The 17,842-nt window shown below is 36.5% G+C and overlaps 3 protein-coding genes across 3 annotated transcripts; all 3 read left to right on the top strand.

The window, feature by feature from the left end:
* LOC123751608 (glutamate receptor-like) lies at nt 1-5,189 on the top strand. Its single transcript, XM_045733702.2, has 8 exons — nt 1-24; nt 365-523; nt 808-955; nt 1,199-1,416; nt 2,412-2,563; nt 2,922-3,032; nt 3,580-3,740; nt 4,919-5,189. Exons 1-8 carry the CDS (start codon nt 1-3, stop codon nt 4,999-5,001), a joined length of 1,056 nt encoding a protein of 351 aa, XP_045589658.2. The 3' UTR covers nt 5,002-5,189.
* A 649-nt stretch (nt 5,190-5,838) lies between these two features.
* On the top strand, nt 5,839-6,498 carry LOC138358390 (hepatitis A virus cellular receptor 1-like). The gene has a single exon (XM_069316230.1). The coding sequence runs from the start codon at nt 5,839-5,841 to the stop codon at nt 6,496-6,498; it is 660 nt and encodes a 219-aa protein (XP_069172331.1).
* A 1,442-nt stretch (nt 6,499-7,940) lies between these two features.
* LOC123751603 (glutamate receptor ionotropic, kainate 2-like) lies at nt 7,941-16,257 on the top strand. The gene is made up of 8 exons (XM_069316229.1): nt 7,941-7,982; nt 9,614-9,772; nt 10,258-10,405; nt 11,292-11,509; nt 12,405-12,556; nt 12,749-12,859; nt 13,993-14,153; nt 16,151-16,257. The coding sequence occupies exons 1-8, from the start codon at nt 7,941-7,943 to the stop codon at nt 16,255-16,257; spliced, it is 1,098 nt and encodes a 365-aa protein (XP_069172330.1).
* Nucleotides 16,258-17,842: the final 1,585 nt, after the last annotated feature.

Here is a 17,842-nt window from a genome sequence, read left to right as displayed (position 1 = left end):
ATGATGGGTCAAGTGTACAGGAACGTGAGTACCTGCACTCGGCCCCTCTCTCTCGTAGGTAAAACAGATGCTAATAATAACATAAGATGTAAACTATGAATTGGATTAAATATTTCATTAAATTAAATTAAATTTTGTAATATTGTTTGAACAATTATAAAATTATTATTACAATTATTAGTATGATAAATATGATTATTATTATTTAAATTAATAATGGTATTACTGTCATTAGTATTATATTTTATGTGAATCCCTTAGCTGTATAAATGTTAATAATAACAAAGATATAATTATATTTTACCATACTGCATAACCCACAAGCCTTACCACGGTGTCCAGTAATGAAGAATAACCTCTGCAGGAGGTGGAGTTCGCTCTTGGACCCTTCGCTGTAACTCCTCAGAGGGAAGAAGCGATTGACTTCTCTTTGGCTGTTCACACTGACAACCAGGCGATTATTATGATCAGGCCCGGTCTCCAGAACGATATCTCGGGCTTCCTCAAGCCTTTCGCTTTGGAGGTGAGGTATAGAGAAAGAGAGAGAGAGAGAGAGAGAGAGAGAGAGAGAGAGAGAGAGAGAGAGAGAGAGAGAGAGAGAGAGAGAGAGAGAGAGAGAGAGAGAGAGAGAGAGAGAGAGAGAGAGAGAGAGAGAGAGAGAGAGAGAGAGAGAGAGAGAGAGAGGGAGAGAGGGAGAGGGAGAGAGAGAGTTCAATTATGTAAAAGCATTCATTATCACTATATGGATGGAAAAATCAAACAAGATCAATTACAGTAAGAAATACTTTCTATTAATTTTGCTTTCAGGTGTGGTTGTTGATCATTTTAAGTGTGTTGAGCATCGTCATGACTCTGGTGTTTGTGGTGGTGGTTGAGGGACGAATCTTGGGCTTCAGCACCTGGAGGGTAGTCTCCAAGGTCTTCATGTGGATGCTGCAGACTCTGCTCCAGCAGAGTGAGTCCAGTGTGTTCTGTGGCGTCCTTTAATACCAGGATCCATACTCTCTGCCTTGCTGATATTGATCTCATTTATCTACAAGTTAATTGGTTCTTTTCTCCCTATTATTAGAGATTTTGTATGACAGTTGATGCTGTTCAGCTTCCTTTTAGATATTTTTTTTCATTTCTCATTCCAACTACTCTGCTTAGTTCATGTAATCAGTGCGACCAGGCTGACGTTTGTTCGTCTCTCTAATAGATCCGAGGTGGACACCAAAACAAGATGGCGCCCGTCTCATAGTGACCACGTGGGTTCTGGCTTCTATAGTCTTCATATCCTGCTACAGCGCCATCCTCACGGCCATGCTGACGGTGCCTCGGGTCACCATCCCCGTAGACTCCCTTGAAGACCTGGTGACCCAGACTCACCTGCCCTGGAGGCTGGAATCGGGTGCTATGATGCTTACGTATCTTCAGGTAGAACGAATATGGAACACACTGACTGTACTTGATCTAGACTTAGCATCGAATATTACATAATTGTTTGAAGTTTCTGGGACCCCATTGATGAGTGTTTCGTGTGTGTGTTCACCTAGTTCACCTAGTTGTGTTTGCGGGGGTTGAGCTTTGCTCTTTCGGCCCGCCTCTCAACTGTCAATCAACTGTTTACTAACTACTTTTTTTCCACACACACACACACACACACACACACACACACACACACACACACACACACACACACACACACACACACACACACACACACACACACACACACACACACACACACACACACACCAGGAAGCACCCTGTGACAGCTTAATAACTCCCAGGTACCTATTTACTGCTCGGTAACAGGGGCATTCAGGGTGAAAGAAACTTTGCCCATTTGTTTCTGCCTCGTGCGGGAATCGAACCCGCGCCACAGAATTACGATTCCTGCGCGCTATCCACCAGGCAACGAAGCCTCTGTGTGTGTGTGTGTGTGTGTGTGTGTGTGTGTGTGTGTGTGTGTGTGTGTGTGTGTGTGTGTATGTGTGTGTGTGTGTGTGTGTGTGTGTGTGTGTGTGTGTGTGTGTGTGTGTGTGTGTGTGTGTGTGTGTGTGTGTGTGTGTGTGTGTGTGTGTGTGTGTGTGTGTGTGTGTGTGTGTGTGTGTGTGTGTGTGTGTGTGTGTGTGTGTGTGTGTGTGTGTGTGTGTGTGTGTGTGTGTGTGTGTGTGTGTGTGTGTGTGTGTGTGTGTGTGTGTGTGTGTGTGTGTGTGCGTGTGTGTGTGTGTGTGTGTGTGTGTGTGTGTGTGTGTGTGTGTGTGTGTTATCTTCTGAATAATACTATAAATAAATATATAAATTTATATAAATTTACTGATCGATATAAATTTACTAAGAGCTAAGTAGAGTCACAGTGTAATATGGTGTTGCTATTTAGTTAAGTGAGTGTTACACCCTTCCTGTCGTTGTCTTTCAACGTGCAGGAGTCCGAAGATAAGGTGCGTCGGAAGGCTTTCATTGGGATGTCCGGGACCATTCCAGACTGCTGGTCTGGGCGACAGGCAATCGCCAGAGGAAAGTTCGCTGCCATCTGTGACGAGACCTCCATGAAGAAGGCCATATCGTGGGATTTCAGGTAAACCAAGAATATATTCTTTGTTATAACTGTAATGAACGCTTGATTGATTATCAGCAAAGCATTATAAATAGTTAATAAACATTATAAAGTCGTGACCAGCATGTAACAAACTCTGGTACATTTTGGACACTTATTATATTATGATGCTGCAAAGATAGCCTCAAAAAAGCTTAAAAGTACACATTATTGGTGAAATTTAAACAAAAGCTTTTAATATATAATCAAAAGACACTATTAAAGCTTATGTTTTAATACATCATAATTGATGAACTGTAGCTGTCCCTTATGTGTTGATCACTTTACCTGCTGAGCAGAGATGAATAACTAACATGATGATCACTTGACCTGTTGACAGCACGAGCGGCCAGTGTCACCTTTACATTGCCCGAGAGAGAGTTTACTCCAACTTGATGATGTGTTTAGCCTTCAAGGTCAACTCTTCTTATCTCGTGAGGGCAAACAAAATGTGAGGAGAATATCCGCGTCTAGTATCGTTCTTTATCTCTCGTTCACGTTCAAGTGCGTTATGAACTCTGAGGTTTCCTTTTCTTTCATAATTTTCCTTCAGTTATATGTATTTGCATTCATATTTTTGCAACTTCTTCTTTTATAGTTTCCTACTACGGACACTTTTTCTACTGTGAATACAACTGTTATTACTTGTTTCTCCATTTTAACTGCAACAAATAATGATGTTTTTACCCCAAAAATTACAGATACTGCATTGTTTCTATTTTTTTATAGAATGCAACTACTGTAATATCAATTAAGATTGCATTATTTACGTTATTTATAGCATTATAACTCTTACTGTAAAGTTTACTACTAGTGGTACTTAAACTCACAATAAAATAAGATATATCAAGCTTTCTTCTGAATTTTAAGAAATTCTTGAAATTTTTTGTTACTGTTCTCTGAGTTTACAAGTTTACGTAGTCCACACTACATAGTGGTTTTAATAAGCTGCAATAAACATGTTTGTAAATATTTTTACATTTATAATATTTTTTTAGTATTGAGATGCTGCGAGACACAGGAGTGCTGGCCAAGTGGCTGGGGAATGAGATCACTAACACCAGCCAGTGTCTCCGACCCCCGACCTCTGACCGCAGAATTAGCATGCAGCCGCTCAGCATCGACTCCTTCCTCGGGCCCCTGATCCTCCTGTTTGGTGGTAAGCGTTACTGGTGAGGCTGTAGGTGCTTCTGATGGGAGTGCTACATTGGGTGCTCTGTCTGGGGTGTTCTGTGGGCTTTTGAAGTGATTAGAGGTGGCTACGAAGGATCTGAAGGAAGGTATACTGCCAGGATCTCGCCACGTGCTACCGAAGTGTCGGAAGCACAGGTGAGATACTGGACTGATAGTGGGAGAAGTTATCCCTTTAGTGAAGTGTTTAAGAAATGTGATGAAGTGTTGTGGCTTGTAAGGGAGAGTTGAGTTAATTTGGTTCTGCTACTGGGTTACGGTGATGTGATTTAAGCCCTTAATAATAAAAACAAAAGTTAATAAATTTGATCATTATAATGGTAAAAATTAAGGTTCTACAAAATATTAATACTTATAACTAATATAATCAGTAAATAAAATGCATATACTAATAATCAAACGGTTGAAAAACCATTGAAAAACTCTACTCGACACAGATGCTAACAAAGTCCAAATTATTAATGAGAAAGTTCTGAATCATTAAAACTGAGTTACGCCCACTTATTGCCCTGTTCTATGGAACATGGTCACACATACGAGACGCCAGCCTCCACAAACAGAGAAGTAAAGCGTTAATAGAACTATTGATCTTACTTTCAGTTGGTGTCAGTATGTTTATATTACTCCTTATTAAAAAGCAACATCGTAAAACTGCTTACAAAATTATTATTTACCCAATTATCTAATCAATGAATAGCTAATAACACAACATAAGTTGCTAAATAATTTCATGTATGCCAAGACAGCTATAGTTAGCTGTTCACACAAAGTGCAGTTCAACCATGCAACAACTAAAATAATTAACACAAGTTATATGTATAAAAAAGCCTTTTTATCAGCAACAATAATAAAGACAACAATAGTTATATCATTAACGTTAATATCAATAATGATAATACCATTAATGATAATATTGGGATTGCTAATTAATAATTATTAATTAATCATAATAATCATCAATTAATATATATATATTACTAATTAATCATAATAATCATCAATGTCTTATAAAAATTAATAATTAATCATAATTATCCTCAATAAGGATTAATAATAAATAGTAATAATTCATCATTATTATTGATTAAAAAAAAATAAGAAGAATAATAAGAATAATAGCCAAATAAGTGTTTTTCTCCATATCAGGTTTGTCAGTGGCTCTTCATATCTTTGTTGGTGAGCACCTCATTCACCTCTGCTGGTCCAGGACCCCGCCACTCCTCTCGTGAAGCGTCTCTTCTGCTCTACCTCATTCTTGAAGAAGTTACATAAATGGAACAATCAATCGTTGCCTGAAACGCTGTCCGTATTAGTGGCTTTAGGCATTGTATGTACTGGCCTTTTCAAGAACTCCAACATTATGTTTATAACTCATCCTGCATGTATGTACTTTTACCTGAATAAACATTTTATTTGATTTGATTGTATTGTTGCCTGAAAATTTTACAAAATGTTGCTTACCTAGTAAACTGGGGAGGTAAACATAGTTATTTTCATAACTTCTTTAGCGTTCCTTCAGTGTGGTGGCCCTAGCGTGTGTGAGAAGCTCCTCATATTTACAAGCAAAAAATATGTAATTGTCAGAAGTGTTCTGATTATAGTGTGTTCATGTGTGTGTTTTGTGTGTGTGTGTGTTTGTGTGTGTGAGGTGGAGTTGGCGGGAGGTAGTTGAAGGAGAGAGTTAATGAAAAAGTGGGTTAGCAAAATGAAATTGACAGTCACGCAATGCAAGCAATAGGCAATAGCATGGTCAGGGACAGCAGGTGGGTCCAGTCAAAGTGTGTCGTCTGCACGGGTCGGCCTCGTCTACAGTAGCTGCCACTGTGACATCAGGACCTGTCCTAGCTTAGGTAACTACCTAATATTTCACCTTAAATTAACAATTTATAATACCAATAATAATGTAGATCATTCTGTATTTCGTTATGGCTGTGTCATTTTATTTTATTTTCCTGGTTTTAATCTGTTGTACATTCGCTTAAATATTTTCCATAATTGTTAAAAGTCACATCATGAAAATTCTTTGTGCAGCGCCATTCATGACAACCCTGGTCACTAATACCACAATGGGTCCAACATTCATGACAACCCTGGTCACTAATACCACAATGGGTCCAACATTCATGACAACCCTGGTCACTAATACCACAATGGGTCCAACATTCATGACAACCCTGGTCACTAATACCACAATGGGTCCAACATTCATGACAACCCTGGTCACTAATACCACAATGGGTCCAACATTCATGACAACCCTGGTCACTAATACCACAATGGGTCCAACATTCATGACAACCCTGGTCACTAATACCACAATGGGTCCAACATTCATGACAACCCTGGTCACTAATACCACAATGGGTCCAACATTCATGACAACCCTGGTCACTAATACCACAATGGGTCCAACATTCATGACAACCCTGGTCACTAATACCACAATGGGTCCAACATTCATGACAACCCTGGTCACTAATACCACAATGGGTCCAACATTCATGACAACCCTGGTCACTTATGCCACAATGGGTCCAACATTCATGACAACCCTGGTCACTAATACCACAATGGGTCCAACATTCATGACAACCCCGGTCACTAATACCACAATGGGTCCAACATTCATGACAACCCCGGTCACTAATACCACAATGGGTCCAACATTCATGACAACCCCGGTCACTAATACCACAATGGGTCCAACATTCATCCTTTCTCAATGAGGTCTAATGAATCACTGTCATTTTTGTTTACTTTATGCTTTCCTTTTGTTGTGAAACAACAGCATAAACACAAAAGGAGCAGAAACAAAAGAAATACATTCGACTCTCTGAGGCATTTTGTTGATTACAAGTCAAACGTTCATTAAGTTTATTGAACAAAAGTATTTCTTGCTATTTTTCACATCATTTGTATTTTGTATTTATTCATTCACAAATTAGAGTTGATTAAAAAATTATCTTACTAAAATAATGCTCTAATAATTACCTGTTAATAAAAGTAGTGCCTTATTGATTAGTGCTTTAAAAATTGTATTCCACATAATTATTGATTAACGGATTTCTGCTCACATACTGATGGCTGTTCGATTTCTCATTGTTGTTCCAATGAAATGATCTATACGGATTGTACAACACATATGTAGAGTTTTATAGGTTATTATTACTCTTTAAGTACGTTAAGCATCATAAATGAATAATTTACTGGTTTACTGATTATTTTCTGCATAATTAGTCCTTTACAGATTTGTTCATAATTGTTTATGGACTGTCCTTCATATAATATGTTCTTTACAGAGAAGTTCTTGACGAAGTTTTATCTCTCCCTCTAACAGATGTATTTGTGCTCGAACCAGGTGGTTTTGGTTCCTGTTGTTATCTCGACTTCTGAACATCACCACCGCATCGCGAGAGATACTTAATTATAGTCAAGAACTGAGGCATATCTTGAGATCTTGAGGTTATCTTGAGATGATTTCGGGGCTTTTTAGTGTCCCCGCGGCCGGTCCTCGACCAGGCCTCCACCCCCAGGAAGCAGCCCGTGACAGCTGACTAACACCCAGGTACCTATTTTACTGCTAGGTAACAGGGGCATAGGGTGAAAGAAAGTCTGCCCATTGATTCTCGCCGGCGCCCGGGATCGAACCCAGGACCACAGGCATAAACAAGACTGATGAACAACCCAGAAACAAGACTGATAAATATAGTACAAAGAAAGGCAAAGAGCATAGAACCAGCAAGTAAATGAACTAACAATTAAAGGTGACATCAAACAAAGCGCTTGGACACGTAAAGAAGACTTTATGCAAAAAAGTTCATAGGCAAGGGAAACTAAACATTAAACAAACAAAAGCACCCTGATAGGTAAACTCTAGTAATCAAGACAGATAATCGTAAAACAGCAAGATAAATATACTCAGGCGGTCAAGAGGATAAACAAAAGTAATCAAGTTATAAAGAAAAGTAATCAAGAGAGATAGACATAAGTACTAAATTTGTATGTAATGTAAAGCAACACAATTTGCTACATACTAAAATAAGTAACGAATAGACTAAATATCATTTCCAGTTATCAGGTCAGATAAAACAACGAAAATGCAATGTAAATAGCACAGAATGAGTTAGGGTGAAGTTAAAGCAATCAATATAGATAAGCATCTACAAGCATGAAAGCGCCTCGCCCATTTCTCCGGATTGCTGCCGAGACTGTAAGTAATAGCCTGGTAACGTCCGTTAATATATTGGAGAACTTTTTAACTCTTTCTTTTTTTTAGGAAGCACGTTGACGTTGTTTAAAAATTAATTACGTTGGTTTAAAAGTAAAAGTAATGGCAAACACTCTTAAAAGTATGTTAAGAAGTAAGTTTCTTACTTTAAGTCACGTAAGCAGGGATGAAGAAAAGCGGAAGGTAATTAGCGGTTCTGAAAATCTTAAATATAATTTTCTTACGAAATGTTTTAGTCAGGTTTTCTAATGCATTCCCTCAGTGATGAACTGTTGAATTCCTTTGTTATTTGCAACGTGGCTATTGCTATCTTTTTTTGTCATACGATTTTTCCAGGTATAAATATTATTTAGACATTTATAGTATGTGTCCATGTTTATGAATTGTGCTTCCATGATTAGTGGAGTAGAAGACGCATTTTTTTCGAATTTGCATAATGAATTTCATACACACATAATGAATTTTCTAAGTGGGCCGGTATCTTGAAACTCCAGTCAGCTAGGCCAATATTTTTCTTGTCATACATATACTTTGAAATATATATTTATATGTTTTTTGCATTTGTGTCCTTTTTCTCCCTCATATTCACTTAATATCTTTATAACTATCTCTACACCTCAAAAAACCACTAACTTTAAGTAGATATTTCAACTCTTGCTTCAAGTATGTCCATATTTTAAAAGACCCAATATAGCTCACTAGAATTATTTTGTGATAACACTACTGAAATGTCTTCTGAAAAAACGGGAGTTTAGCAGCACTGCTGATTGCGAAGATTGACAATATATATAGAAATATTTAATGTGATGTTCCAAATTTAAACTTAAAATATCTAATTCTCTGTATCTCTAAATTTTGCTGCTAATTTTCTCTCCTCCACAGTGGGTGCCATACACTAGGGTCTTCACCAGGTCTGACGGTCGCCTTGGAGTCGACGGTCCAATAGGCAACCTGGTTCACCTCATTTCTAAAATTATTGGTTTTGAGTATGAATTTCTTTTACTGTCAATGAGACTTTATGAACAATTATTGTCATGTATGTAATAATCATAATGCTGATTATAGCAACACTTAAATAATTATAACAGAAGATAAGATGATAATAATAATAATAATAATAATCTTATTGAAATATTAGTAATAATAATAATATAATAATAATAATAATAATAATAATAATAATAATAATAATAATAATAATAATAATAATAATAATAATAATAGGGACATTAATTAAGAGCTTTATCTAATCTTCCAGAGATACATATGGTTATTCTATTTATTATTTACAGTTTCGAAGTGGTCCGACCTAATGATGGCCTGTGGGGAAACCAGCTGCCTAACGGATCTTGGTCAGGGATGATGGGTATGATAGACAGGAGGGTGAGTCCCGGAAAAATGGTTTTATGATGATAAAAGGTTTGATTGTGTTTATATACCTATCTCTTCTTTTACTTAATGTGCTAATGAGCGGTGCATGCTCATGGGTTTTCATGGCTGGTGTTGCCTCTGACTATCATGACTAAGTAGGTCTTCTTATTCAAGTTTTTTTTCAATCCATGTCCTGCTTCAATGATTTTCTGGTAAGCAGGTCTAATTCTGTGCACCAGTAGGAGGTGGAGCTGGCCGTGGGTCCGTTCACCATCACGCCAGAGAGGGAGACTGTGTGTGACTTCTCGGCGGTGGTTCACACTGACGACTTTGCCATCATGGTGATCAGACCGGGACTCACCAATGACATGAGCAGCTTCCTCCGAACCTTCACTCCCTTGGTCAGGCCAGAGACAAATCTTTATAACATAACATGCTTTATTAATAAATTAGTGGTTATTTGATATGATTTGCAAATACGATTTTATGGATAAAAATACCTAAACTACATTAATTCATCACGTGGTAATTTCACAAATAATTTAACACGTGATGAATATTTTGAAAGCGTATGACCAAGAATTAAAATTAATCATGAAATACTTGAGTGATTCCGTATCTGCTTCATTTAATATTGAGAAGTACTAACAAAGTGATTACATACTCAGGAGAGGTGCCAACGAAAGTCTTGGAGATTATCTAGCATCACATTCATGCCTTTATACATGAAATTAGCGCTTTCGTGACTGTTTCAATACATTTTTTTAGAAGCTTACGAGATCGGGCTATTTAGTTGGGAATAGTAGTTTTGTTTTGGAGATATGTCAACTGGAATACATTTGAAGCTATGACTCGAAATGCCATATAACTTTGTGATTGCCTGCAGGTATGGCTGCTGATTCTGTGTAGTTTCGTAGGCGTGATAGTGGCCTTGGCTGGTGTGGTGTGGGCTGAGGACAAGGTGTTTGCCTTATGCATCAACAAACTCCTGGACAAAGTGGCTCTCAGCGTCATCCAAATTATCACACAACAGGGTAAATATCACGGAACATCATACTAGAGTGCAATTGTGTGAAGATTGAGTTAACAATATTGCTAACGTGTTCAAATATATTTTTTAAATATATTGGTGTAAGTTTAGCTAATGCTATATATATACGAAAGACGACCCATACTCAGCCTGTGCTCGTTTAAACTGCGGACGGCTTCAAAGACCAAATTTAAAAAATAAGTAATATACAGTGCAAATAAAATTATGTTTGCTCCATTATAAATTAATATAAAAAAATGTAATTTTGTGTATAATTTGGCGTAAGATAGGTAAAGTTTAAGAGTTTTGGATCTGTTCGTAATTGTATTCGTGGTACGTGAATGAAGCCTTTAGAAAGGTGTGATGAGATCCTTATTTATTTGTAAATCTTCAATATTTTCATTTTCATCTACATATTTAAATGTCTATAGCTTGAAACAGCATCCAAACATATGCTAACCTACAACCGTGGCCCACAGATTTTAGAGTCTGTATGCCTCGTGTGATTAACATCTCGCATTGTTGATTTAATTTTCTTTGTCGCAGTACTTTCTGCAATAAATTGTACTCCGCAATAAATGCAATATATGTACTCCGATTCTCACAGCGTTATATCTTGCCATTCAAAAATATTGCCATTAAAAACCATGGTGGATATTGTCTTGGGATCTGAAGGTGCTAGTGAAGTATATCAGTGTGACTGGTAATATTTTTACTCAGGTGGATGAAGTTTAGCGTATTTCCATCGTATTTGGATCGATTTTGAAAAGGGAAATAAATACGCAAATATAACAATCTTTGGCAAGATTGTTATATTTTAGCAAATAAGCAAATAAGCAAATTTTAAAATCGAAGGAAATAGTTGGATTTTTAAACCATTTCTTCCGCAGGGACTAATTGGGTGCCGACAGCGGACGGAGGCCGCTTTGTAGTGATAACGTGGATACTATCATCCTTTGTGTTCATGTCCTCCTTCAGTGGCATCCTCACGGCCATGCTGACGGTGCCTCGGGTCACCATCCCCATAGACTCCCTGGCGGACCTGGTGGCTCAGACTCACCTGCCCTGGCGAGTGGAGGCCGGCTCCTTCATCAACAAATTTTTAATGGTAAACATAATGTTTAAAGGTACCAGTGGAACATCATTAAGACAGTTTTTAGCTTTTCAATTTTTTCTTAGGTGAAAATGTGTTTTTGTGCAGAGTTTCGTGATAATACCAACTATGGTGATTAGTCCTGCATGTTTGCCGACCATTATAACAACTATGCTTTCTTTGAGAGTCCAAATCATCCTCAAACAGCATGCAGGACTGTCAAAGAATTTTTAAATAAAATATTCATGTGTGTGTGGGCAATTACGAGTGATTAGTTCTGCAGTGTTAGATGCAACACCCTGGTGAGTGTGCTCACATTACCTGGCCTGAGAGCGTGCATGTTCTCACCACTTCATATTAAATGCAGCTCACCCACGACACCAGCAACTAACACGTCCGATTGAACTATTTAGATGTTATTAGAATAAAGTTGGCGGGTTCTAAGAACTACCTCTCTATTATATGTTACAAAAGGATAAGCATTGTCCACAGAAAGCTGGACTTTAAGTATTTACTATTTTTTCTCAGTGTCGGATATAAAATACACAAAAGTATATTCATCACGATTACCAGTTTCTCATGCGGAGGGCCAACTGAAGCAAGCTAAAAGTATAGCATCAGGGTAAATTCTGGAATAACTGGTTAGTAATCTACAGGTTTTGGAGCATTTTGGGATAAGTGCGTCCCAGTGCCTACAACTTAAAGCCATACACATTCAGAAACATCATGAGACTCACTAATTAATTTTCTTTAACTTTAATATATCTCAAAGAACACAAATATATTTTCGCCCATTTATTAATATATTTACTAACAACATGCTCTATTCTTTTACTTCTAATGGGGCATAAGATCTAGATACCAGGCCCTAAATAATTGTACTCTTAAGCACTGATGATGTGATCTGCAGGAGTCTGGAGATCCTGTACGACAGAAAGTTGTAAGCAGGATGGCCGGCTTTATTCCGGACTGCTGGACAGCTCGTCAGGCCGTCGCTAACGGGGAATATGCTGCTGTCTGTGACGAAACCTCCATGAAGAAATCTATGTCCTGGGACTATAGGTAAGGTACTCAGGAATATTTATGAAAGGCCCTGTATTTTGCTCGAAGTTTTATTCAAGATCAATGTATTTCACACATTCAGATGTGCTATCGAGATATTCAGTTGTACTACCGAGACATTCATATAAAAGTTGATACAGCTTTACATATATCACCAATATCAACACTCAACTTTTTTTTTTACTTCTGCAGCACAACTGGGAAGTGTCACTTGTACATCGCCCGTCAGAAGGTGTATTCAAACGCCATGATGGCAGTGGCTTTCAAGGTCAATTCCACCTTCCGCTCCAAAGCCGACGAAATGTAATTAGTATTTTCATGATTTCTTTCATGTCTAGGATTAACAAACATACATATACTATCATTGTATGTAACAAACATACATATACTATCATTGTATGTAACAAACATACATGTACTATCATTGTATGTAACAAACATACAAAGACTATCATTGTATGTAACAAACATACATATACTATCATTGTATGTAACAAACATACATATACTATCATTGTATGTAACAAACATACATATACTATCATTGTATGTAACAAACATACATATACTATCATTGTATGTAACAAACATACATATACTATCATTGTATGTAACAAACATACATGTACTATCATTGTATGTAACAAACATACATATACTATCATTGTATGTAACAAACATACATATACTATCATTGTATGTAACAAACATACATATACTATCACTGCTGCAGAACGGGGAGGCATCAGTCCGGAGATATATGCTGGGTAATAGTAAATAGAAGGTTATCTTGTTGGGTCTAGTCTGGAACTTCTCTTAGCGAAACATACTGCAGCTTCCACATTGTATGCCATTATGGGTAGAGAAGCATAACCATATCACCAGATGTCCTCCAAAACAACATCCCAACTGTTCATACAAACTTTTGGATTAATCTTTAATTAGATATTTAGCAAATTGTTGTTACACCATAATTAGTTTAGTCATGCAAAAGACATATCGATGTTTGTATATTAGAATTATAAAGATATCAAATTAGAATTTGTATTCCACTTATTGTTAATGGCGACATTGCAGATGACAGAATATTTACGACTTACGAGACAAAAGGTTCAAGGCAAAAAGCTCCCTGCCGGGTCCTATTTAGTATCAGCTGTTCCGTAGTAAATATGAATGAGGAGAATCAATAGTAATAAATGAAGTTAAAAACTTCATAATACTGAAAACATGTACGAGTTAAAAAAGCACTTGTCATGAAGTCTCAGAATGCAAGGTAGACCTGAACTGATCACTGAATAACAGTTGCCAAGTTTTGGGTTGCGGGAAGAACGTGTAAACCTATTGACGAGTCTATATAATACTGATCCAACATGATCTCTTTATCCAACACCATATGTCATTTTTAACCTATATTCGTTCTCAACCCTCGCCTCCAGTATCATGATGGTGAAGGAGTCGGGGCTGCTGGAGCGGTGGATGGGTACAGAAATCACCAACACCAGCCAGTGCCTGCGGCCGCCCACCTCAGACAAGAGGGATACCTTTTCAGCACTCAGTGTGCAAGCTTTTTCAGGCCCTTTCCTTGTCCTGGCTTTCGGTAAGCTGTTCCCTACTAGTATATTATTATTATTATTATTATTATTATTATTATTATTATTATTATTATTATTATTATTATTATTATTATTATTATTATTATTATTATTATTATTATTATTATTATTATTATTATTATTATTATTATTATTATGAGTAGTAGTAGTAGTAACATCGTGAATTAATTTGAATCTTAATTAAATTATTAAATGTTTTAAACAAGTTAATAGTGGTCATCAAAATTAATACTACCTATGAGAAAACTAATTTTCATAGATTATTGGAAATATATTTATGGAGTATTTCTAAACACGACTTTTAGTTTCGTAATTCTGTTTGAATCTGACTTTGTGTGGAAGTTTTTTTTTTTTGGGTGGAGCTGAATAAATGAAGTCGGATATAGGTATATTGTAAATGCTGTAAAATGCATTAAAATCAGCCACATATCATATCTGTTGAAGAATCTAGTTGCAGAGAAGTGAGTTGGATGCAAGCTTAGTAACTGATTAGCTTTCCTCTAATCAGTTACTAGCAAAGACAGTTGATATGAATCAAACTAGTCATTATTCTATAACAGATTTAAATTGTAAGTTGTTAAATTTTGTGTACACTTTCATTTAGAAAATGAGAAACATCTGCAGACTTGTAACTCTTTTTCAAGAGTATTTTCGTTCAACATCTTTCACGTGTTAACTAAAGGACCGATTTTCATCAATCTCTGCACTTAATATATTAGTAAAAGAATTATTTATATATTTCTCAATATTGTGGTGTATAAAACGTTGATATTTTTGGTGTAACAATGATATAAAAATCTGAATTTTCTTCAGTGGCAATAGTAACTTCGTAACGTGATAAAAAAAATTTAGTTTTATTAATACTATTTGATTTCACTCAATTATCCAGTAAAATTTAGTATTTGGGTCTGTACATTAAAATTTCACTCATATTGTTTATGTTTATATATATATATATATATATATATATATATATATATATATATATATATATATATATATATATATATATATATATATATATATATATATATATATATATATATGTATATATTGATGAAAAAAACGTAAAAATGACCCCTCACTTGCTCTAGTGCTCTTGGGAGATGGTGGTCTTTGGAGTGTATAAATACTCCGAAATTACCATCTCTTTTAAGGGTCTGAGCAGGTGGTGGAGTGGGTTAAGGCGTACCTGTTATGCCAGTTGCTGGAAGGCTTCTGTGCTGGCTAGGGTTCGAGTCTCCTGGTGGGAAAGTGTTCTAAAGTTATATATATATATATATATATATATATATATATATATATATATATATATATATATATATATATATATATATATATATATATATATATATATTCGAAGTCGCCGAATGTGCCTTAAATTATATAATATATGAAATATCTTTATATTAAGGAGTTCAGAGGGGTCCAGGAAAAATGTTTTACACCTGAAATTTATGAGAGAAGCATGATGTCTCCTAGCTGCTAACAGGTTTGATAAAGTTTGGTTACTGTGCAGGTGTGAGTGTGTCGCTGGCGTCGTTTGTGAGCGAGTTGGTGTATGAGAGACTGTGTGGGTCTGGTGCTCCGGGCTCTACACACTTCTAGTTGAGGAATCGAGGCGCACCCGTTACCGGTAAATACTTTATGTATGAACTAAATATACATACATTCATACATATATACGTGCAAACATGCATATATATACTTACACAGAATGTATTTGCATACAAGCATACCTAAATCACTGCGCTTGAGATGTTCCGGTATTCAAGTTGAGTTCTATCATACAAACACCATACTCTCTCATCTACATATATGTGCCTCCATATGTGCTTATATACACATGTTGCTTCATTAAAAAAATCTGTTTTTACTCAAATGCATTCTGTATATTCTGAATAATTTATTCGATATGTATTTTGCTATGGAATATATCTAAAACCTAATTCTTTCATAGTACACAATTTTGACATTACAGATTACCCTTCCCATGATGAACAAGACTCCGCCCCTCATGCTGGCTCAGCTGTGTCTGTAGGAACAACACCATATAGAAGTAAACAGCAAAGAATGACTATTTATTGATTATTATAGACATTAGTACCATATTTATTCTTCTTATTATTTTTACTATTGTATATATAAAATTATTATCATTATTGTAAACAAATATTTTTTTTTCATCTAAAATTGTAATTGTTGAGAATTATTACTGTGTTTGCTTTATGTGTATTTAGCATGTTAACAACTGCTATTTTTCAGTAGAAATCTATAACAGTGTTAATCTACTTGAATTTTGTTCATGATCATTTTATGTATTATGGGTGATAGGAGGTTCCATGTTGCTCTTTAGCAAAAAGAACGTTTTTGTGTTAGGCTCATGTGACACCGCATGTTCGCTAGATTACTCTTGAGGAAGTTGTAGTGAAACTAAACGAATGTAGTGGAAGATATGCCGTTTTGCGACCTATACAATGCACATAATCCAGCATCTCACCTGAGTTAGAGACTTTGGATATCTGGCATTGATGTCTATGTATTAAATTTGTTCATCATAAGATGTATGACTGGGTAGCTTTCTCTAACCACTTTAGATATGACTGTGTGCAATATATACACAAAATGTATATTATTACAAAAATACACAAGATGTATATTACATATGACGCTTGCTTCTTTAGCGTTTCTCAGAGGTGATGACAGAAATTCGTCACTCAAAACTCAAAAAAAAACTCAAAATAATGAATGGTGTGAGTATTGAACTTATCATCAGTATTTCTTCTCTCAGTGACTGCTGTTCATCAACAAAGAATGATGAATTATTAAATGTAGGAACATTCCTTCACGTACTAAGAGAATATTTAAGTGTATACTCACCTAGTTGTACTCATCTAGTTGTGCTTCCGGGTGTTGAGCTTCGGCTCTTTGGTCCAAACACTCAACTTTCAATCTATAGGTGTACAGATTCCTGAACCTATTGGGGTTTCATATCTACACTTGAAACTGTGTATGGAGTCAGCCTTCACCATATCACTGCCTAATGCATTCCACTTATTAACAACTGACACTGAAAAAGTTTTTTTATAATGTCTCTGTGGCTCATTTGGGTACTCAGTTTCCACCTGTGTCCCCTTGTGTGTGGTACGTGTTAAATAATCCGTCATTATCTACCCTGTCATTGTGTGCCTGTGCGTGTGTGTGTGTGTGTGTGTGTGTGTGTGTGTGTGTGTGTGTGTGTGTGTGTGTGTGTGTGTGTGTGTGTGTGTGTATGTGTGTGTGTGTGTGTGTGTGTGTGTGTGTGTGTGTGTGTGTGTGTGTGTGTGTGTGTGTGTGTGTGTGTGTGTGTGTGTGTGTGTGTGTGTGTGTGTGTGTGTGATATGTAGGGAGAGAAGGAGAAGTGTAGAGAAGACTGGGAAGACACAGGGTTACACAGCCACACCAGAGCCCAGGATGCCAGTAGGGTCCAGTCAGGCTGAGGCGTCGGTACGGAGCGGCATCACCCCTACAGTGGCTCTCAACCTCACTTCACACATGCTCTCCTTCCTCAGGTAATCATATTTCAATACATTTATTAAAAACAACGTATGTTACCAAATGTTTCTTATACTTTACCATTTAATCATTCAGCGTTCATAATATGATCTCGTTTTAATTTGATATTTTTTATTTT

The sequence above is a fragment of the Procambarus clarkii genome, chromosome 83 (assembly GCF_040958095.1).
Source record: "Procambarus clarkii isolate CNS0578487 chromosome 83, FALCON_Pclarkii_2.0, whole genome shotgun sequence".
In the NCBI taxonomy this organism is placed as follows: Eukaryota; Metazoa; Arthropoda; class Malacostraca; order Decapoda; family Cambaridae; genus Procambarus; species Procambarus clarkii.
The sequence above is the reverse complement of the archived record's forward strand: the minus strand, read 5'-3'. Positions and strand labels throughout refer to the sequence as shown.